This window comes from Triplophysa dalaica, chromosome 24 (assembly GCF_015846415.1).
Source record: "Triplophysa dalaica isolate WHDGS20190420 chromosome 24, ASM1584641v1, whole genome shotgun sequence".
Lineage (NCBI taxonomy): Eukaryota > Metazoa > Chordata > Actinopteri > Cypriniformes > Nemacheilidae > Triplophysa > Triplophysa dalaica.
The window spans coordinates 3,658,827-3,680,801 of NC_079565.1; the positions used below are offsets into that span (position 1 = coordinate 3,658,827).

Below are 21,975 nucleotides of genomic sequence, written 5' to 3' on the forward strand. Positions count from 1 at the left end.
CGGCGTTATAAGCTTTCGACACCAGGGTCGAAGAGAGCTTACACGCCCTAGACGGGAGTCTAGGTCGACCCCTCCAGGTGGCAGCCGTCTGCGGGCAGAGGTGCACCGCTACAGCACGCTCCACCTGGGGGATGTCGACGTAGCCTCGGGCCGCCCCGCCATCCAGGGAAGTCACAGCCGCCGAGCCCACGAGTGTAGAACGCGCCGAGAAAGGTGCATTCCACGACCTCGTGAGCTCCTCATGCACTTCCGGGAAGAACGGCACCGGGGTGGTTCGTGGTTTTTGGCCGCGACCCGTACCCAGGTACCATTCATCAAGCCGCGAGCGTTTCGGGGAGGGCGGGTTAACGCACTGCAACCCGATGCTCACGGCTGCCCGGGCAAGCATGGCCGACATCTCCGGGTCGGTCCCATCACGAGCTCTACCGCCCGTGGACAGGAGCTCGGAGAGATCGTCCCCGTCTGATGCCAGTAGGCAGCTGTCCGATGCCGCGACAGAGATTTCGTCCTCATCCCTCTTGCGAGTCTGCCCGCTATGGAACGGTCTACCGCCGTCCATCGGGGACGCACCAGGTGAGCGAACTGGGGTATGGGCGGTTCGCCGAGCCGGAGCTGGCGAAGCGACATCCATAGCAGTCCCCATATCACCCCCGCTGCTCGTCGAGGCGGTCGACTTCGCCGAAGCGGCAGCCGAACTCGCCTGAGAAACGAGCGGGTTGGCGGCAACAGTTCCGAAAAACGTCGCCAGCCGTGACCGCAACACCTTGATAGACATGTCCTCGCAGATAGGACATGTCGTATCACTGAAACCTGCTTCAGCATGCTTGACGCCCAAACATGTGACGCAGGTTTCATGGCCGTCTGACTCGGGAATGAGTCTGCCGCACCCAAGGACACAGCTGCGAGACATGCTCAGCAGCTGGGAAATTTGCTCTTTTAGAATAAGGCTCTGTGGGAATTTGCCGGGAAGTCGAAGGGAAGACCGTCACACCAGGGGATCCGCTGCTTCCACGTCGCGCCGGCAGGAGAAGAAAGACTCTCTCGAAGAAATAAGTTTGACACATGTAGTGCAAACAGTTCCGAAGAACAAAAAGGTAAGTGAATGACCGCCGCCATCTTCCTTTTATACCCGTATGTACGGGGCGGAGACTGGCGTGGGCGGGCCATTCGCCAATCCTATTGGCGTTTAGAAATTCCTCTCGGAGATGATAGGTTCTCAAGATCAAACCCCAGTCGTCTCTCAACACAACGTCGAGAGACCGACTGAAGGGGAACAAGAAGTTCAGTATCAGGATGCTCTTCGACCCTAGTAAACGATGTGAAAAATATATATATATAATTCTATCCCAGAATTCATTCTTGTGTCCTGCAAATCGTATGACTTTACTTTACATTTTCCCTGATAATTAACAGGTATAAATAAATATGTCAATAAACATAAACTACGTCTGAACCCTTAAGCCCCGCCCATCGCAGCGAAGAAGAGCCAATCATAAACGCGGAAGGGAATGACGTAAGAGGAAGCGTGTATGCACGCACTGGCGGGAGATTTTGTTATGAAACTTTTTGTGACGCGCAAAAAACATAAGACAACAGTCTATAAACAGGTTCGCTATTCATGAAACACGTAAGTGTGTGTTATTGTCAATATTATACCACAGTGCATCTGTATGTTAAAATGCGAATTTAAGTTAAGAATTGTACGTCTGACAGCTGCTGTTATATGATTTGTTGCTTTGTTTACATTCATTCGTCCTAGCACGTTATCCCAAAATATCTCAAAGATACAAACGCATGCGTTGATTAACTTATATCCACAGGTCTGATGTCTACAATGAAAGTTACGGCGGAGAAAATTATTTCGTTATCGGAGGAAGATGGTATAGACGAGCTTCAGAAACATCTTACCTTGCTGTCTGACGATAAGGTAAGCATGTGTGGGGTGTACTGTACTCATATATACATATAATATGTATACATTATAAATGTAGTGTTGGATCTCGATGCAAAATGTTTTATGTTAAAGATAGCACCACTTAATCACAATTAAAAGTGTTTTTTAACTTTCTGTTCCTGCTGTTTAGCTCACAACCATGATAACAAATAGTGCATTAAAAGGGAAAGAGACAGGTGTCCTGATCAAAGCCATATTTAAAGGTAGTTTTTATCTATTAAGATATTCAACTGCATAATCAAGCCATTTCTATGCACCTGTATTGAATAGAATAAAAGCATTAACATGCACAGGACAATATAAAACATGTGTTTGTGACTCATTAGGATCACCGGTGAATGAAACCAACGGTGCAAACCGCAGGCTGCTGGTGTACAAGCACTGTATTCCCCTCTGTGAGTCTGGAGACCTGCAGCCAGAAGTGGCCTCAGATATCATAGGTCTCCTGATGTTGGAGGTGAGGACTTTTCACATGCAGTACACAAAGCAATGTGATGATGTGGTTTAAAATCTTGTCTCTTACAGACACACGGTCTGCCTGGTTCTGCATTGGCAGCGTTAGGGTCTCTGTATGTGGAGGCCATTAAGATGGGTGAAATGAACAGCGGGAGGTCACTGGAACTCTTCCCTACGGTCCTTACTGCTCTTGCGGCTACTGAAGCATTGGCTTACGGAAAAGGTTCGATGTCTTTCATTATGCCATTTTTCATTACTTTTTCATTACTTAAACCTAGTAAACTAACCCTAAAAAGTACTAATGAAATCTCTATTGTGCTATTATAAACATTGTTTATTTCAGGTGAGCTGAGTGGAGATGAATACAAGAAACAGCTGATCAACAGTCTTTGTTCTAGCAGGTAAGATACACTGTTTATTGCTTTATTAATAGCTTTCAGACCGTATTCATAAAAGGTCTTAGTCTTTGAGTTTGAGTATATAGACTGACCGCTTTTATGATTTGATTGTCGAACAATAATCACGATAAATCGCATTCAATACAAACACATACATGTGTACATATTTAGAAATATTTGCACTTATTTATATGTACCAATATTTTAAGTTATAAATAAATGTTTATTCCTTTTTATATTTCAAATATATTAATACAATTAATTAATACACTTAAATACAAAATGAATACTTTGCAAAGTACACAGACATATTTTATGTAAACACAAACTTTTATTCTGGATGCAAATAAAATCACGAGTAATCATTCGACAGCCCTAATAAAATGAAGCTTTTAGTAGTCAAGCTTACAATTTAACACCGGCTGTTTTAGGAGATAGGATATTTATGGTTTTAGTAATATACTTCTCTGATGTGTACAGATGGGATCCACAATGTGTAATCCACCTTACCACCATGTTCAGGTATGTTGAAATCTGTTTAACTTGCCGGCCACATTTTTTAACCAGAAGAAAAAGACCATGTTTTGTTCTGTTAGGGACGTTCCATTATCTGCTGAGGAACTTCAGTTTTTGATTGAGAAGATTCTGCGCCTGTTCCTAAAGTTAGACCTGCAGGAGATCCCGCCTCTGGTCTATCAGCTACTGCTTCTATCCTCAAAGGTCTGACATCAATCCGTTTATTGGTGTAGAAGTACTTTACAGTGCGTTACATTCCAGATTCTATGTTTCATTTAGGGTTGTAAGAAACTTGTTCTGGATGGAATCGTCAATTACTTCAAAAAGCAAGACCAGCTACAAAAAGAGGAGCAGAAAAAAGGAGAGTGAGTTATTACTTAGAATACGTTATCTTTTAATCAGATTTTATCCGATTCTTGTCAAATCACCAGCTGTTATATACTCGAATGAGTGATCTCGATGTGCTGGTGTCTGTGTTCGTAGAAGTGAAGACGTGGAGGTACAGACCATCCCACAGGACCAGCTGCGGCACGTGGAGGGCACCGTCATCCTTCACGTCGTTTTTGCCATTCGTCTCGACCATGAACTTGGCAGAGAGTTTTTTAAATGCCTCAAGGTGAATATCTGTCAGTTTCGTATGAACACTTTTTTTAAGTCTTTTTTAATTCAATCCTACTTGGCTGATTGTTTTTCTGTAGGCTTCCCAGAGCGATCCATTGTGTCCTTTCAGTATCGCTCTACTGCTTTCGGTGTCCCGCATACAACGTTATGAAGAGCAGGTGCGTTATCTTGGGTTTTGTTCTTACACAAGCTCAACCTAGCGAGTTGCCTACCTAGACGGTATTGTGTGGCATTGCTCGAATGTGCAAAGACATGTCAACATAGACATCTCACTTGGGTTAAAGACACAGCCACTGTCTCATATTGTGTTGTAATGTTTTTAGGTGTTTGAGTTCCTGAAAGGCGCCATCACCAAGAACTTCAAAGATGATCAGATTCAGCAGAGCTCCAAGTTTCTGCAGGACCTGCTGCCTCAGTGTAACAGTGTCTCCGACATGATCATAGACACTGTGAAAAACAGGTGAAAAAGCTAAACAATCTCTCCTGTATCCCGTGTACTTGTTTTTGATACATGTTTGTGTCTGTAGTGTGTTTGGCTGGGACCACGTTACTCAGGGTCTGGTGCAGCTGGGATTTATGCTCATGGATTCTTTTGGGCCTAAAGCTGGAATGTTTGGAAAGGTCACAGAAGTGACATCCACTACGGCTAAAACCCCAAATCAGCTAGCATGTCGACTTGGTGGACAAGTTCTCTTGGAAAGTTTTAAGGTATGACAGACGCGTTAATATCCAAAGTGTGTTTCATGCAACTGAATTGTTTGTTTGAGTTTGATTCATTTTTATACAGATGCATGAGCCAATCAGAGGGGAGATCCTGGAACAGGTCTTAAACCGACTGGTGACCAAAACGGCTTCCCCTGTCACCCATTTTATTGGTTGGTGGGAATTTTGTACTTAATGCTCATTTTGATTAAAGCGTATATATGTTTGTTTATTTGTATTTTTCCCCTTGATATTTCCACAGACCTTCTTTCCAGCATTGTGACGTCTGCTCCCATGATCCTCTTGGAGTCCTCTTCCAAGGTCACAGAAACATTTGACCAGCTCTCATTCTTGCCCCTCAGCACAGTACAGGGTCTTCTCAAAGCCGTGCAGGTAATGTTACTCTACCCTCTCTCACACACCATTTTAACATCCCATAATCCTCCAAATATGTGATGCGGTTGGTATTTCCTGTGTTCTCAGCCACTGCTCAAAGTCAGCATGTCCATCAAAGATGCCCTCATCCTGGTCCTCCGGAAGGCCATGTTCTCTAGGTAGAGCAAGAAAGATGTTGGTTGTGTGTGTGTTTAGCGACGACTACATCCTACTGAAACATCTCTTTGCAGTCATTTAGATGGACGGAAGTCAGCTGTGTCCGGGTTCCTGTTGTTACTGAAGAACTTCCGGGTTTTGGGAAGCTTAGCTTCTAGCCAGTCTAGTCAGGCCATCACATCCAGTCAGGTATGATGCTAACATCTGTCAGTTTCACTTCGGCCATATATTTGTGCACAAGTTAACGTGACTGATTCTTGTTTGCAGATCCAGGCAGACGTGCATTCGCGCTACAACGCTGCAGCTAATGAATCCTTCTGTCTGGAGATCCTGAGCAGCTTGCGTCGCTGTCTGAACCAGCAGGCTGACGTACGGCTCATGCTGTATGAGGTCTGGATCTCTCAGATAAAACAAGAGTGGAAGAATTCTGCTTTTTTTACTGGTCCTTTTTCCCAATATCCTTTGCTGTATTGAGAAGGTGATGCGTTTTTCTTTTAAAGGGTTTTAATGATGTTCTCCGTCGTAACTCTCAGCTGGCGAGCTCCATCATGCAGACACTCTTGTCACAGGTCTGTGTTTAAATTTTCTATGAAATCAATGTTAAAAAAATTACTTTATAAACAATACAAATAAAAGTTTTTGTTAATTTAATAGATGTATTTAAATGAAATATAGAAAAATAAACTTGTTTATACCCTGTTTTAAAGCTCTCACACATTAGACAGTGGGTTTGATAAAATGTTTAATTTTCTGTATGACGGACCCTTCTGAATGGTCTTTTTGATGGTACTGTGTTTGTGTGTCAGCTGAAACGGTACTTCGAACCCGAGCAGGATCTTCTTCCTCCCCTGAAGCTGGAGTCATGTATCAGTGCGCATGGAGATCAAGTCTTCCTCCAAGAGCCTCTGGTACAAATCCACTAGTTTGTCATTGCAATTCACTCGATCGTGGGAAATTCAGATGATGAATGTAAAGATGATGTCATCCAGGCTCATCTGCTGTGCTGTACGGTTCACTGCCTGCTCTGGGACCAGAACGTTCGCTCCGATGGCAACTTGAGCGATGACGAAGAAGATGAGGAGGGTGGAGTCCAGAACGAACTGCATGCCATTCTGGAAAGCATAACGAAACGGATGATTAAAAGTGAACTGGAGGATTTCGAGTTGGTACGTTGTATATATCAGTTTAGCAGAGGACTAATATAAACCACAGTATCGTATAACTGAATATGTTTTTGGTTCAATTCAAATTCTAAGATTAAGTCTTGATTTGGGGGGGCCGCAAAGCAATGCACCCTACACAAAGGGGCCTTGCAATGAAAACGTTTGAGAACCACTGGTTTAGCAGATATTGTGCAGAATTGTTGAGATGTTTTGTAAACTTGAAATCTGATTTTACTAAGATCATAGAAAACTCTTTGATAATTGTGGAGGGACTATAAATTATCTGAGGCCAATGCAAGACGTCTCTATGATGTCATAGTGTTGCAATGAAACCTATTGCGGTTCTTAGAATACTAACTGTCTGCAACTAAATGCTATCACAGAGTAAGACTTAGTTTCATCGTGTGCGTGTGTTTTTCAGGATAAGTGTGCCGAATTTTCAACAACTTCCAGCGTTGGAGTGAAGAACAGCATCTACGCTGTGTTGGTGATGGGAGTGAATGAGGTTCTCATGGAATACAACTTCATCACCGGCAATTACAGGTTGTGTGCCTGCGTCTTTGTGAACCTCTGCTTGTAAACCATCTTAATTTGTGTTTAACCTGCTATTCTGTGTTGTGCAGTAAGAACCGTATTGAGGAAGTTCTGGAGCTGTTCAGACGCTATCATAAGGTGTCTGACATCCTGCGGGACAAAGCGGGGAAGGGCCGCACGGCATCCAGCAAGACCCCTCGCAGTCTGCTGTCTCTGAGCTTTGTGTCGACACTGCTCACTGCTCTGTTCAGGTAGTGTTCAAGTAAGAAGGAACATGAAAATGTACTTGTGCCTATCGGGTGTACCTGAATGTTTCATTCATTTTTTTTAGAGACAGTACTCAGAGTCGTGAGGAGAGCCTGTCGGTGCTGCGCTCCAGTGGAGAGTTCCTGCGGTACTGTGTGAGCGTGGCCTTGCAGAAGATCCAACAACTGGAGGAGACCGGACACACTGATGGACCAGAGGGCCAGAGTGCCGATAAGGCCTTTCGCCATCTTTGTGACATCACCAGGTCTGACCTTCACATCACATGAAACAGACCAAAGAATTAGATTTTGGACAGTGCATGAATGAGACTGGAATATGTCACCAACAGCGTTCTGATGTGGCGCTACACCAATGTGCCTTCAACCGTGGAGGATGCTGGGAAAAAGGGCCTCAGTGTGTCTCTGCTATGTCTGGAGGGTCTCCTGCGAGTCTTCACGACCGTCGTGGACCGATACCCAACACGAATGGGCAACTTCCTGTCTTCTCTTGGTGGGGGTTACACACCGCCTGAAACATCTCGAAGTTCTTATTAATATGTTTGTAGGATGTTTCAGTGACAAAATGTTTGTCCTAAAGATGTTTCAGGGGAAAGAGACAGCGAGGGCTCAGAGCAGACCGCTTTCTACATCCGCCAGTTCCAGGTTTATTTTCAAATCCTACAAAATGGTTCAGTTAGTTAGTTTTAACTGCAAGATGAAAGCTCATTGATTTTTGTACAGCGAGCTCTGATGACCCAGCTCAGTAGTGGAGAGGAGGAGTTTAACAGTAAAGAAGCACAGTTATTGGTCAGCATCCTCAGCGTGCTGTCGCGGCAACTTAACCCCGCTTCTCAACAGGTAGTCGCGTTAAAAAAAATCGTCTCTGTGTAAGTGGCGGCCGTAAACCTCAATGCACTTCTGTTCTTGCACGCAGTTTGCCCAAATGATCACCTGCACCGTGAAACTCTGCAAAGAAACCAACTTTGGTAAGCAGACTGAAGAGATCATTGCCAAATTGATATGAAAGATGGAAAAATGATTACATTAAATATTTTAATGCGATTTAAAGAATCATACATTGTTGAGCTTAAACTTATCACGTCAACATCAGATCTTATGTAGATTCCGTCCAACCTTTGCAGCGAAATTCAAAGTTACGTCCGTGTGTGTTTCAGAGGACATATCCTTTAGTAAAGGCTTGCTGTCTCTGCTGTTCAGCCTGCACGTTCTCTATAAAAGTCCAGTGTCTCTGCTATGGGAGATGTGCCAGGACATACACAGCCAGCTGGGAGATATCGACCAGGTAATGTAGTGTTTAATTCTAGGGAACTTAACAAACCACACTTGCGTTTTCTAGGGCCCTAATTCACCCTCTTTTTCTCGCTCTGTCTCCGAGCAGGATGTTGAAGTAGAGAAACAGTCTCACCTTGCTATCATCAGCATGAAGACCGCTCCATCCACTACGGTAAGAAAACATTCATTTGCTTATTGAGAGCATTTATACCTTCACACAGCATCTAATGCCTCTGTCCAGCTTTTAGTGTTGTCTCAGGTTGGAAAAGTGTTGGATGAAGTCGACTGGCTGATTGCTAAGAAGAAAGGTCAGATAAGTTCAGACAGAACCATTTCAGGTAACTCACATTCCCAAACAAACTTTCTGCTCCGCGTCATATCGATGTTTAAGGTGTATAATGCTTTTGAGCACTTTCTTGTTTAAGGAAATACCCAGCAGCCACTGGTCCAGCAAGACCCAATAGAGAAAGCTGTGACGATACAGTTAGGAACGTTGTTGACGGCTCTGCACGAGTTGGTTCAGACCGCCCTGCTTCCGGGACCCTGCACAGACACACTGATGCGAGAACTCAGCCGGACATACAGTATTCTCACTACACTTACCAAATATGTGAGTTCTGTCCTGGAGAACTGACATTTTTTTCAGGAATACAAAACATTCCTAACTTTTATCTTGAATAAAAATTTTTGGAGAAACATCTTGTCTGTTACGAATTTTCTTCTTAAGAATGTTTTGTGAATCTGGCCCCAGATTTTCTATATTGATATGATTCATTGTCAAAGAGTCAAGGGATAACAGACCCCTTAAGTGTCCCCATCCTCAAACTTAGCTGGCAAAAAAATATTGTTGGAAAAGGTCCTTAAACATTTATTTTTTGTTTTTTTCAGTATATTCAGCTTTGTGCGACCCAGCCGGGCCAGCTCCCTTCACGCTTGGAGAAATTGGTGAGCTTATTTTATTGATTTAGTATCAGCCGGAGTGGTCCGTAAAATTAAATTGAAAGCCAGATCAAATAGTATAAATACAATATATACACAAAGTACTTGAATACTCCTGAATCTTAACTCCTTGAAGTTTGTGGAAGGTTTTTGAGTTAAGATTAACCTTTCTCGATATCTTAAAATGTAACATGAACATTTGCTTCATTCCTGAATCATCATCTTTTTATCTCGTGTTCAGGTGAAGCTGTCAGGCTCTCATCTCACTCCTCAGTGTTACTGCTTCATCACATATGTACAGGTAAGCATGCATACAACCCGTTTCTTTTCTGGTATATTTACACCTGCACCATTGTGTCATATTATCAAACCTTCCTCACAAATAGAGTGGAGAGCTGACAGCAGTAGGCTCCGACAAGACGAAGAAGAAAAAGAAAGAAGACGAGGCAGTCGCAGCCGCTTCAGTAAGAGCGAGTTTTTGATGATAACGCCAACAATTTCAAGAACAGAGATATTTTTATTATCTTTTATGTTTTTTAATAGTTATTTGTCCTAATTTTGACAACACAGTCCTTTAAGTATCTGATATGTTCTATTTTTAATCTCAAGGCAAAAGTTCTTCGTGAAACGAAAGCCATACCAAACCTAATTTTCAACATTGAACAGTATGAGAAGTTTCTCATTCTTCTCTCCAAAAAGTCGAAGGTATTGTCTAGTTTTATTAATCCTATGCTATATACAGAGCACATAAATAACTTCAGTCCCATCTGTGAATTATCATGCCTGTGGCGCCCTCTACAGGTCAATCTGATGCAGTACATGAAGCTCAGCACCTCCAGAGACTTCAGGATCAACACCACTACTCTGGAAGCTGCACTGCAGGAACAAGAGCAACAGCATGATGACAGTCAGCAGGTTTGTGTCTCTTAAACTGATCATGCAACACCTCCATTGGTTTGCTTTATAGTGATGTTACTCTTCATTTCAGACTGAAAGTTCTCAGGCTTCAGAGGGAGCTCAGGCCCCCAAAAAGAAGAGGAGAAAGCAGTGAGAAGAGGCGATGACTTTGCACTTTTTGTTTCAGTGTGTGTGTTCACCCTTATGCCACGGATGTTTGGTTGTTATATTATTTCCCTTTAGCCAAAGATCCTTTGGTGATCTCTATAATCTGGTAGATATCCAAGGCGTCACCTGATGATATAAAAACAAGCTTGTTATGTTCAATGTAACAAAACAACTGTTAACAATTGGATAACTTCCGACTGTCATTTTATTCATACTTTTTTATGTGAGTTTGTAAAGTTCTTTTTGTTCAAAAACTGCTGCTATAATCTTAATAAATATAAATGCCCGTATCTGGTGTGTTTGTTGATCCGTTCAAGCCTCAAACATTTAAAAATATTTATTTGAGACCTCATTGTTTTGTCTCATCGTGTTTAGTTTCTGTGAACTGTTCTTTAATCTTACCTTGTGCTATGCCGTATCTTCGCTCAACTCCTGAAGGGTTCGATGGAGTCACGCAGTCCATGGTGACCTCCTTACGTAAGCACTGATCGATATCCACAGCGCTGAAGAAAGCCACTGACTGTGGTAGATCTCTCATTCCCAGTTTATAAGCGAACATACACCTGAAGACGGGACAGTAAAAACAGGCATGAAATTTACAAGTGACCGTCAAATGTACAATACAATACAATAATAACTAAAGAATGACATTTACCTGATAAGCAGGTTGGTTATTTGTAGGGCCAGCGCAGCTCTGTCGCGATCCTCGCTGCGCACCAGGTAACGCACTTCGTCGTGAATGCTGATGCAGAATCGGCCGTCGATATCGTACTCCTCAAACAACCACCGCATCGCCACCAACATCAGATGAAGATAATCCACAGCAGAACTCTGCACCACCCAGTTCACCCTGCTTGTTATGAACTAAAGGGAGAGAACGAACCGAAGACTATCCAACACATTTCTTCAAAGCATGAATAAAAATGACGTCATCATTAATTCACAATTATGTGGTTTTCAACCTGTATATCACTCTTTCTTCACTGGAACAGAAAAGAAGATATTTTGAGAAATGTCAATGGGGAAATGTCCCGAAGTCAATGGGGGTCAATGTTGTCTGGTTACCAACGTTCTTCCAGATATCTTACTATTGTAGACAATAGTGGCCATGAATGGTTTGCTTTCCTACATTCTTCAAAATATCTTCTTTCGTGTTCAAAAGAAGATATTTATAAAGCAATTATTCCTACTATGGTAGTCAATGGTGGCCAAGAACCATTTGGTTACAAGCATTCTTCCAAATATCTTTCTCTGTGTTCATCAGAAAAATGACATTCATACAGATTTGAAACTACTGTGGGTGACTGAGGGTCATTTTTGGGTGAACTGTCCCTTTAAATCCTTCATTCACCTCATCTTTAACAGCAGAAGGTTCCAGGGCTCTGGAGATCCTGCAGCCTAGCACCGGAGTGGCTGGTTGATCAGAGTGAGCGATATTCTCCAGTTTATTGAACATCTCCGACTCCGTGCCGCCCGCCCACACGCGTTTCCCCGCGAGATTCCATTTCCTCTTCCTGCGGGTGCTACGGGAATCAAAATAGAAGCGTAACATATAGATATGTGTCAGACGAACACAAACGGCATGTGTTTTAAGGAGATCAGCTGACCTTTGAGTTGCTAGTTTTGAGATCCTGCGGAGTTCCTGCAGCGAGATGGTACCGTCATCATCTCTTTCCACCTCCAGTTTTAACTCCTTCACCAACCACTCACCTTCCTCAGACAGATGATACCTGCAAATAATAAAAAATGATCTGCTAAGACATAATCTAACAACAGAGTTCAGTGAACCTATTACAAATTTAAAAGGAATGTTCAACCCAAAACGAAAATTGACTTTCTTCTGCAGGACACAAAAGAAGATATTTTGAACAATGTTGGTAAACGATCAATATTGGCCTCAAAGACCTCATCTTATGGACACAAAACCACAGAGACATTTCTCAATATATCATCATCTGTGTTCCACAAAAAACCAAACATGACAAAAATAATGACAAAATATTGACTTCTTAACAGGCAAGCAAAGGCACAGAGTCTTAGGCACAAAAAATATCTCCGCGCACCTGCGCAGTCCTTTGGTAAGTGCATACATCTGTCGAGCTTTGCTGCCTGCTTCCTGTTGGCTCAAGCGATGATTAAACTGCATGAGCAGTCGCTCGGCAAACGGCTGGCCGGCTCCATAAATCCTGCCGTAGTTGAAGACCTTGGCATGCTCGCGGCTAATTCCAACAGCCTCTGCGGTACGGCTGTGCAGATCCGTGCCTTGACTCTTTTTTCCCTGAAGTGTCATCCACCCGAACGCAGTGCAGCCTGGGAAACGGAGGCATAGTTAATTTTGTCCCACAGGGCCATCATACTGTCTTCAGCTAACGTGATATGTATCAGACTATTAATCTTATCTTCTATGGTGGTTTAAGACGTTGACAACAGAAATCATACCATGCATCCCAGCAAAGTGGGCTTCACCCAGTACGGCAGCGATCCACAGCTCTTGGGAATCCACATCTGCTCCCACCAGGTGATAACCAGGTGGCACCTGCACCATGGCCTTCAGTTCACTGCCCACTCGATCTTTCTGCACACGCAATATAATACCAACATAAAACAAAACAGCTTCCAATGATTGGAAAAAATATATTATTATTTATTTGCCCGCATGCTTCGGTCACCATTTACTTTCATTATAAAGAAAGATGAGTTTTCTTTTACCAAAACGTTGCACCAGAATTATATGAGACTTAGTAAATTACAGAATTATCGCTAAAGAAAACAAGTTTCATCAGTGTAGTCGTCATACTCGCGCATTGCTGGCAGTAAGCCACGTTGGCTCTACGGCTCTGCGCGTGACCGTTCCAGCCGTGATGACCTGAGGTAAAATAGCTCCGTACTGTCCTTCCTCATCGTAGTCTTCATGTCTGATGTCATTACAAAGATAGGGTTAAACAGTACATTGTGTTTAGAAACATAAAGGCTGACAGGTCACATACCTGCTGACAGTGCGTGGCTGCTCTCCTCTTCGCAGCCATACCACCATTTGAGAGCTGCGCGAATAAAATAAAGAGTTATTCTCAGTCCCCATTCACTTTCATTATATGAAAACAAAATACTTATATTTTGTATATTTTGTATAATAATGTATAATGATTATCTTATGTTGTGTCTCTTGGAAGTATGAGACCTGTATGAATGTGAGACTAACAATTTTTTATTTTGTTTGAAATATCTGCATATAAGGACAGCGAATGTAAAGAAGACACAAACCTGATGCGTTTTTGGGCGTTCCTCCAGAACGAGATCATCTTGTTGATCTCCAGGGCCCGCGTGCCGTTCGTGCCCCCCCGCCTCGCCTGAAGCGTACCGTCCTCCATTTTGGACAAGAAGTCTTTAGAGAACGGGCTTCCCACATTGTTGTCGTTTCCATCCTGTAATTACAATCCAACAGTTTGAGTCAATGTTAATAAAAGATTAATGAGTGTATGATAGGAAAGGAGGTTGTTCAACACCTTGTGTGGCAGTTTAAAGAACCAACAACCAGGGATGTTGACATCATTGTAGGGTCCATTTCCATGGTGATAAGGGCAGTCACTGTTCCCATTGTGAACACTCTTAAGAGTAAACAAAATTGTCGTTAGTTAGATCGTTTTGCTTAGATACTAACAATATTAGTATTAATAATGTGACCCTGGATCACAAAACCAGTCATAAGTAGCACGGGAACTTTTTTGGTAAAAGCCAAAAATTCATTGTATGGGTCAAAATTATCGATTTTTCTTTTATGCAAAAAATCCCTAGGACATTAAGTAAAGATCATGCTATAGATATTTTATAAATTTCCTACCCTAAATATAGGAAAAACTAAATTTTTGTGAGTGGATGGCCTGCAAAAGCGCCTCTGTTAACAACTTCAAAGGCCATTTTCTCAATATTGCATCCTCAGATTTCAGAGTTTTAAACGGCTGTATCTAAGCCAGATATTGTCCAATCCTAACAAACCATACAACAAATGAAAGCTTTTTTATTCAGCTTTCATGTGATGAAAAATCGAAATTTCGGAAAATTTACCCAAAACACTGGTTTTGTCCAGTCTTTGTCCAATATTTCTTTGAGAAACATTAAAGCTGTGATCCTTAACTTTTTTTGGTTAAAAATAAACAAAAATCTGTACACACAAAATGAACTGTTCAAAGCTTTTCTCCCGGTTTGAAACGGTAAATTAACATAATTATTTAAATATAATCTAAACTAACCTTTGACCTTTTGGATGGGACTCCTGTAGTATGCGTTTCATCATCAGACACTTCCAAACGACTAATTTCTTCAACCTACAAACAAATATCCAGACTTATGCCAAAAGGTGACTTCCACAGAATATACACTCCGTACCAGCCCTAAAACCAAGAGAGTTTGAGCATCTCTTACCGCCTGCCACACGGTGCTATCCGTCAACATGAGGTCAACAGAAAGCGGGCCATCCTGACACTCCAACTGTCCCTTCCCTTTCCCTTCGCAGTATTCCTTATAAACTTTATCGATTTCTCTAAACACCAGCAGAACCACAAAAGGGATAGTAGCTGTAAAGTTCCTCACATTATACAAGCGCTCCAAACTATCTTTATTTTACCTGTAAGGACATACAGATCCCTCGTTGTCTTCGGAGATCTCCAGGTTATCTTTGCGCCCCGGTACCAGGTAACCCCATCCGTGCTGGTCGGTGTAGTGCAGGGGAAAGCCGTCCCAAGTCAGTCCCATGAGTTTGGGTGTGACCCTCATCTGTAGACTGATCAGACTGGCTCCAGGAGACCAATCCTTGGCTTCGGACATCTTCACGCACAGCTTACGGTACCATCTGGGAAAAATGGTTATTGAAAAAGTGCAACGCTATGTAAAGTGTTTTTTAAGATAAGGGGCGGATCTCACCCGGGGTGGGCCGGTAAGTGCTGTCTCCTCTTTGGCAGGCAACTGATGGTCTCCTTTAGTTTCTTAAGTAGTTCTCCGCTGGGGTGTGGAATATTCTCCTCCTCTTCGGAAGGAGGACCAAAGTCTGAATCAGAAAGTACTTTATCATTCCCGTTACCTTGAGGGGTTCAGTGTTTTACTTAATATGAAGATTAAATAAAATACATACCATCGTCCCAATAATAAGGGATGTCATTATTCACTAGCGCTGCTGTCGTCTCTTCCTCCTGTTTGGCTTTCTTCTTACTTACAGGCACTTTCTTCTGTTTGAAGTCTTGAACGTCCCAATCCAAATCCCATAGCCAGGGGTCATCTTTATACCTACAACATAGCACAAAAGATATGATCATCACGAACCCTGTTTCACTTTTATATCTTAAAAGTAGAAATATTAAGCTTAGTGTAGGTTAAAATTATTTTACTGATCATCCTCCAATAACTGGCAGGCATCGTCGGCCAAAATCATCAACGATTTTTTCATTTCCCTCTGCAGCTCCTCATAAGTGTCCTGAGCGTCCTCCAAGTACCGCCCCCAGCTCTGATTGACAGGAAGATAGCACATGCCCATTTCTAGCATACCTGCGAGCGTCACGGGATGAGGACACCTACGGATATACAAAATGACATAAGTGACTGATAAAATGCCACAGTGTAGAATTCAGAGCGGACCCTGGGGACAGGGTTATGCAAATGAAGGTCCATACCGCTCTAAAAACAAAGGCAGCTGCTGAGTAAAGACCTCATGGGTGGCCTGTACATCTGAAGCACAATACTGCATCAGCTCCTTAAACGTCAAAGACACAAATGTCAAGATTTTGTTATGCAGACGCGTTGTACGAAGTTTGTATTAACAGAATTCTTGCTCACCTGAAAGTTGGACCGAACATCCGACATTTTTCCCTTCACAAAAACATCTCGTGCTTCTTTCTTCAGCGGCTCTCCGCCGACGTACAGAGCGTGAACATCAGCAAGATTATTAATGCTGCTGATATCAACCCATTCCCATGATCCAATCTGTAACATGACAAAACACAAATATGTTTTAAAATATATGCGATTATGAAAACCCTCCTCCTCCCCAGCTCGACATGTAGAGATCTGCTACGGGGATCCCACATTCTTGCAGCCTTCCTTTGATATTTTTGATGTTTGTTATTGCTGAACTATTTTTGTATTATCGTAGTAGCGTAGCAGATCTCGTCCCCCAAAATCAAGCTTAATAAATGCTGGTTAAACTCTGAGAGTTGTCATGAATGAACTGTTAATATGTAAATTTTATGTTAAAAATTTATAATTTTTATAGTTTTCTTAAGTTACGCTGGGGGCCCAGGAATTGCACATCACTTTTAATATACTGACTTAAGTCACAAACCTTCGGTCCCTCCGAGCGTCGGCCGAGTCGCTTCATGTGCTCTTTAACCTCCTGCAGGCCTTTTCTCTTGCCGTGCTTGCTAGCCATCCAGAGAGACCGCTGAAATCCCGTCAGCCCCGAGACAGCCATGTGGAGACTCATGGTGTCCAGGAAACGCAACTTGGATCCCTGCAGGACCAACACACAAGATAAAAATAAACACGCAGAACATCAGACTCTACATTCAAGAACATCTGACAAATAAGGACCCTACTTTTAGCAAATACTGCTCTTTAATGTGCGCTCGATCAAAGCTCACATTGTGTCCAACCACAAGCCTCTCCTGCCACTCACCGCCCGGTGGTCTGGTGGAGTTTGTGGGGGTCTCCAAAGGAATAAGTTCAGCCAGAGTCAGGTGACTTGACCAGGTGTATCTTTCTTCTATCAACCTCTTACTACACCATGAGTACCTAAAATGTATCCAACAAACATACACTGATGAATTTGTTTTGTGTGTTGCAAGTTTAAAATACATCATCATGGAAAACACTGACTAGTTCTGTCAATAAACCTCACCAGGCAGTTGGAGAAACCGCCACGGCCAGCGTCGGACACTGTCCTTCCTCCATGCAGACTTCCACATCAAACACTAACGCCTTCTCATCTGGAAAATCCACCCTGTCGCTTTTTCCGTCCACCCCGTAACGCGTCCACCCCACTTCCCAAGCCCATTCCGTGGGCATGTCGGGCAGCCCTGCGCCCTGAAGCTGGCTGGCCGCATCCAGGTAAGGCAGGCTCTGCGTTTGGGCCAGGGTGCGAAAGTGTCCGTCGATGTCATCCCCGTACATGTGGGGTAGTTTGAGTTCTACGTCTGGTAACAGATCAGTCTCTTTCCCCCAGAGTTGGTGTTTTTCCAAGTGTCTGATGCTGACCTCGATGTCTTCTTCTGCGTACTCCTGCGTCTGGCCCCGGAAGATCTGCTCCTGCAGGTTCCTGGACAGCATCTGAATGTTGAGCGGGTTCAGACGGGTCTGATGGGATTTGGGCTTTACTGAGGTGGAAGAGCATCTTTGCCCGAAGGTTTGCCATCGGTAACGTGATATCAGACGATGTATCATCTCAGGGTCATGAAAAGATTAACCTGGTAGATCAAACATAAGCACAATTCTAAAAGACATGAACATATACATCTTACTTTAAAATGATTGAGATGTTAATATTAACATTGATGTAAAAATGTATTGCTTATTGTTTCACGTTAGCTTAAACATTAACGTTAATGAATGAAACCTTACAGTAAGGTGCTACCAATCAATCTTAATTATTGTTTTTATAAAGACAAATGACAGAACAAAGCAAATTATATAAGTGTTTACTTCTTTTCATAAAGCGATGATTCTATTTGACTTTATCTCGATAATTCAGACGTTATATCAGCCTCAACTCTATATGCAGGATTGTCATATCCATGAATTGAAAGCAGATTTAAATACCTGTTTAACCACCGTTGGATAAACAGACTTCTCATGTTACCGTAAATGAAGTCATAGATTTGGTTTAAAGTGCAAATAAATCATTTCTTTACTCAAAACAAACATTGCACATGGAAGTACTTGAGCTCCATTCGAAGAAAACGGATTGCGCTTGTTATGCACATCTTGACTTATAGCGGCATCTAGTGGTTTGGTTGAAAATCTACCAAAGACTACATGACTTAACAAGACGCTGCAGTTCCTTTAGCGACGGAAGTCCCACCTCACAACGCGTTAAGGAGAAGCAACATGTAGAAAATCGGTATTTAAGTTAAAGAAACATTGTGACTTCATTAAGTGATAAAAAAACTAACTTTCCCAATTAAAGTAGATATGACTTTGACTGAAATAGTACCCAGTCGCGTTGCAAATAAGATCGCGGAAGTGCGGAGACTTTGCTTTAGGGACTTTGAACAGACATTCTTCACTAGAGGGCGCAGGGCGGCTCAAAAGGTCAATTTCCTTAGCGAAGCGCGTAAAATACGTATTAAAATAAACTTACCCATTCTATTTTTCACACCTCCAGAATATTGAGTAGCTAAAATGACTGAAAAATTACCATCTAACGTCATCATAAATGTAAAATACAGGTGCTAATCCGTTGCTTAAAGACTCTCAAATAACACCGATCTTCGTTATTGTATATAGCCATATGTTTTTCTATTTGTTAGCGTAGGCCTCGTGGCCTAATGGATAAGGCGTCTGACTTCGAATCAGAAGATTGCAGGTTCGAGTCCTGCCGGGGTCGATCTTTTTAGTTTAACATGCGTAACTCAAAGAAGCAAGAAACTAGTCCTAAAAAAGAAACACATACATTTTATGTAAGATATACTCAGATACATAATCATATAGTACCATAAATAATAAAATCAATATTAAACATTAAGAAAAAACTTTGACATACTTTTATTTAAAACGTATTTAGAACATATTTATATGCGATACTAAGCAACAGTAAGACCCTCTAAACAAATAGATTTAAAATATTAGTTGGTGAAATCGCACTAAAATTATTCCGTTAATCGAAATTTCCAGTGCATTTTCTTAACATTACCACAAGGGGGCGACAGCATACCAGTCAAGAAAAAAAGGCATAACCAATTAAATAGGTCGTTCTCTGTTTAAAGATGACAATAAACACGTTCGTGGTTATTTTTATGATTAGATATCAAATATACCAGATATTCAAATGCCAATTTAAGTCACATTTTAGTTGTTGGTCCTAATTTGAAAGGCCTATGTGTTCTCTACACAAAAACGAAAATAATTACCTAAACATTTTAGAAAATGTATATATATATATATATATATATTTAAACTTAAAACCTGATCAACTAAAATCTGTAAAATCTATTTGTTAAAATTGTAGTGAAAACAATAACTTGAGTACAATCTTAATTAAAACATCAGATGTCTCTTTTGAGATTCTAGAAGTACGAGCATTGAATTTTCCTTTAAAATGCAAATCTATAGGTGCCTTCAGAGGTCCCTCTGTTCATTGTAATTATAATAAACCTCACTTCATTATTAAACAAGTTATTGCCCACAAGAACTTGAATGTACACATGCAGCTATATAATATATTTTTATATTCAAAAGTCCATTTCTGACACCTCCCGTAATATGCAGATTATTATGGGTTCAGATTAGGTAAATGTTCTTTCTTTCCTCATCTGTGCAGCCCTAGAAGGCAGCTGAAAAGAAACTGCCTTTCTCAGTGAATGAAAGAGCGCTTGTTAGATCAGACCCTTAATTTCGCCAAGTGTGCAGCTCGGAGAAAAGAAGGGAGGGAAGTTTATCTGTGTGTAACTGAGAGAGACAGAAAGAGGGAGATATAGAGGGGGTTGTGTCTTAAACAAACTTCTGTTCGTCTGGGCGAAAGGAACCCAGGGGGGTGAGGATACATTAAATCATCATGTTTAGGAGCTTAGGCACGACTCTGGTGGCTGAAAGGCCTGTCCCGGCCTTCAGTGTTGCTATTCATGTTCAAGGGAAGGAGGTCAAGGGGTCGGCGGGGTTCACAGGCTCCAGCGCTATTGGTATGCAAACGTGTTGTATATATCCTCAGGAACAGACAAAATCCTGAAACTGAAAGAAATCAATTCTGTTGACTTTAGTTTCAGCTAATGAAGTCTGAAAATTATGGTCTAGATGTTTTTCCTTTATTCTTTCATTTCTTTCTTTCCATCTTTCTTTCTTTCTTAAAAAGGTCTATCCATCTAACGCACATTATGCAATATGCAGGATTATGAATGCCTTTTTAGTCTGATATTCGATTCAATCATTCTCAGTTTACATCTTGTTACCTCATAATGTGTTTTGTCTTCACCTCTATAAATGATCATGGCTTCATTGACCCCTGTGTCATCTCTCCTGGCTGGTCACTGGGGAGAAAGAGGAAATCGCCACTCAATTAGCACTTCTTGACCTGTCACTATGAACTTTGACCCCTTTATTGTCCTCCAGGGAGCGACCAGTCGGTCCCCGTCCATCTCCATCAAGTATTTAGATGGACTAAAGAAGTCAAGGTCATTACCGGTAAAGGATCAATAGTCTGACGTAATATTTTTATTTCCGTTTAGTCTGTAAGGGTGATAAAGGGCACGCTCACAGGGACGAACACGTGAACCCATTCGTTTAAGCGCGAGGAACTCAAACGTGTAGATTTTTCAGACATGAGTGTGCAAAGTGTGCAAAAATAAAAAGTTTTTTTTTATAAAACGCAAAATGGTTATTTTTTTCTATCTAGTATGGATTTTATATATAATTTCTTTACGGTTTCATGTCTTTATTTAAATATTATTGCGCAGCCTATTGTAGACCTGTGATTTGTAAGCACATGGATATATTGGTTAAATTGCAGACTATATCTCCAATTGTTCTCATCTTGTTTCGTTTAAATAGGCTAATAGCCATATAATTTAGTCTATTATGTTTGAAAATTGTAATTTCTTAATGAACTGACTACAGTATACAATTAATTTGTATGTTATATTTTTTCTATAGCCTAGTATTGCGACTGGATTCTTGCACAATAGCTAATCGTCCTTTAAATTACACATTTGCTAAAAGCTAGTTTGACTAGGCGCACATTTGCTTATCTATTATATAGATTTTGAAGACTACTAAAAAATAACACAACATTGGTTGTGTTACCTTATTTGTCGTAAGAGTAGCGTGTTTAGAATTCTGTTTTAGGCTAAATCTCGTATTTCAATTTATTTTACCGTGTTTTATATTGTCTATAGCATTTCAATATTAAAACGGTTGGCTTTATAGCTAACCCAGCTCGTTTTATTAAAGCCTGTGCCAAGGAAATCCCTTTAGGATAACGAATAACCAATCATACTATGGGAAAACGGAGTTCTTGAATATTAACAAGGTCTCGTTGACGTTGCTTGGTAACGTTCCAACTGTGATTGGTTTTCTTTCTTTAATATTAAACGCGCCTCGCCTACGTTGCTTGAAAACCAGCCAATAGCGACCGTTTGCTTCTTGAATATTAAGTAAGTTGTGCTGACGTCGCTCAATATCGAAGGTTTGATTCATACGCGATATGCGACCATCCTTTACCATAGTAAACTGGGGTAATTCGCAATTGGGATTCCCAGCATGCTCGTCACATCTCCTCTATTCAATGGCTAATTAACACTTAATAGTAGCCGTCTCAAAGGTCACTAGATAATTTCGCATAGGCA

The 21,975-nt window shown here is 41.6% G+C and overlaps 2 protein-coding genes and 1 non-coding gene across 6 annotated transcripts; 2 read left to right on the forward strand and 1 right to left on the reverse strand.

Moving 5' to 3' along the window:
- The first annotated feature begins 1,502 nt into the window (after positions 1-1,502).
- fanci (FA complementation group I) lies at positions 1,503-10,728 on the forward strand. Of its 2 annotated transcripts, none has more exons than XM_056740015.1 (38): positions 1,503-1,627; positions 1,821-1,927; positions 2,085-2,157; positions 2,281-2,411; positions 2,480-2,633; positions 2,754-2,811; positions 3,289-3,330; positions 3,405-3,528; positions 3,604-3,689; positions 3,808-3,940; positions 4,023-4,103; positions 4,269-4,405; positions 4,473-4,653; positions 4,733-4,820; positions 4,910-5,040; positions 5,131-5,201; positions 5,274-5,388; positions 5,467-5,589; positions 5,700-5,768; positions 6,006-6,107; positions 6,189-6,365; positions 6,784-6,905; positions 6,986-7,147; positions 7,228-7,407; positions 7,492-7,652; positions 7,740-7,804; positions 7,883-7,999; positions 8,076-8,127; positions 8,317-8,444; positions 8,541-8,606; positions 8,676-8,772; positions 8,860-9,044; positions 9,323-9,379; positions 9,615-9,674; positions 9,760-9,837; positions 9,983-10,078; positions 10,175-10,288; positions 10,362-10,728. In XM_056740015.1, exons 2-38 carry the CDS (start codon positions 1,826-1,828, stop codon positions 10,422-10,424), a joined length of 3,981 nt encoding a protein of 1,326 aa, XP_056595993.1. In that variant the 5' UTR covers positions 1,503-1,627; positions 1,821-1,825; the 3' UTR covers positions 10,425-10,728. The 2 variants fall into 2 exon arrangements, with proteins under 2 accessions (XP_056595993.1, XP_056595994.1); XM_056740016.1 differs by having other exon boundaries at positions 1,533-1,607.
- Positions 10,428-18,376, reverse strand: polg (polymerase (DNA directed), gamma). 3 transcript variants are annotated; one of them, XM_056740017.1, is made up of 23 exons: positions 18,239-18,376; positions 17,322-17,886; positions 17,020-17,215; positions 16,767-16,934; positions 16,262-16,408; positions 16,099-16,178; positions 15,817-15,999; positions 15,564-15,715; positions 15,356-15,479; positions 15,060-15,284; positions 14,858-14,975; positions 14,686-14,760; positions 13,942-14,043; positions 13,700-13,860; positions 13,426-13,479; positions 13,236-13,353; positions 12,878-13,013; positions 12,502-12,748; positions 12,046-12,168; positions 11,790-11,961; positions 11,094-11,302; positions 10,841-11,001; positions 10,428-10,564 (listed from the first exon to the last, which is right to left on the reverse strand). In XM_056740017.1, exons 2-23 carry the CDS (start codon positions 17,861-17,863, stop codon positions 10,500-10,502), a joined length of 3,558 nt encoding a protein of 1,185 aa, XP_056595995.1. In that variant the 5' UTR covers positions 17,864-17,886; positions 18,239-18,376; the 3' UTR covers positions 10,428-10,499. The 3 variants fall into 3 exon arrangements, with proteins under 3 accessions (XP_056595995.1, XP_056595996.1, XP_056595998.1); XM_056740018.1 differs by having other exon boundaries at positions 18,122-18,376; XM_056740020.1 differs by having other exon boundaries at positions 17,322-17,912; positions 18,122-18,376.
- A 576-nt stretch (positions 18,377-18,952) lies between these two features.
- Positions 18,953-19,025, forward strand: trnar-ucg (transfer RNA arginine (anticodon UCG)). Its single transcript has one exon. It is a non-coding gene; the product is annotated as a tRNA-Arg (tRNA).
- The last annotated feature ends 2,950 nt before the right edge of the window (positions 19,026-21,975 follow it).

What these genes read in the sequence shown, in the direction of transcription:
- polg (XM_056740017.1), bottom strand. Translation starts at nt 17,863, where the DNA reads ATGATACATCGTCTGATATCACGTTACCGATGGCAAACCTTCGGGCAA. An exon ending in CACTTACCGGCCCACCCCGG is followed by an intron (nt 15,285 to 15,355) that starts GTGAGATCCGCC and finishes CATTTTTCCCAG; the next exon opens with ATGGTACCGTAAGCTGTGCG. An exon ending in TCTTTAAACTGCCACACAAG is followed by an intron (nt 13,861 to 13,941) that starts GTGTTGAACAAC and finishes TTGTAATTACAG; the next exon opens with GATGGAAACGACAACAATGT.
- fanci (XM_056740015.1), top strand. Translation starts at nt 1,826, where the DNA reads ATGTCTACAATGAAAGTTACGGCGGAGAAAATTATTTCGTTATCGGAG. An exon ending in TTCATCACCGGCAATTACAG is followed by an intron (nt 6,906 to 6,985) that starts GTTGTGTGCCTG and finishes TGTGTTGTGCAG; the next exon opens with TAAGAACCGTATTGAGGAAG. An exon ending in TCACTACACTTACCAAATAT is followed by an intron (nt 9,045 to 9,322) that starts GTGAGTTCTGTC and finishes TGTTTTTTTCAG; the next exon opens with TATATTCAGCTTTGTGCGAC.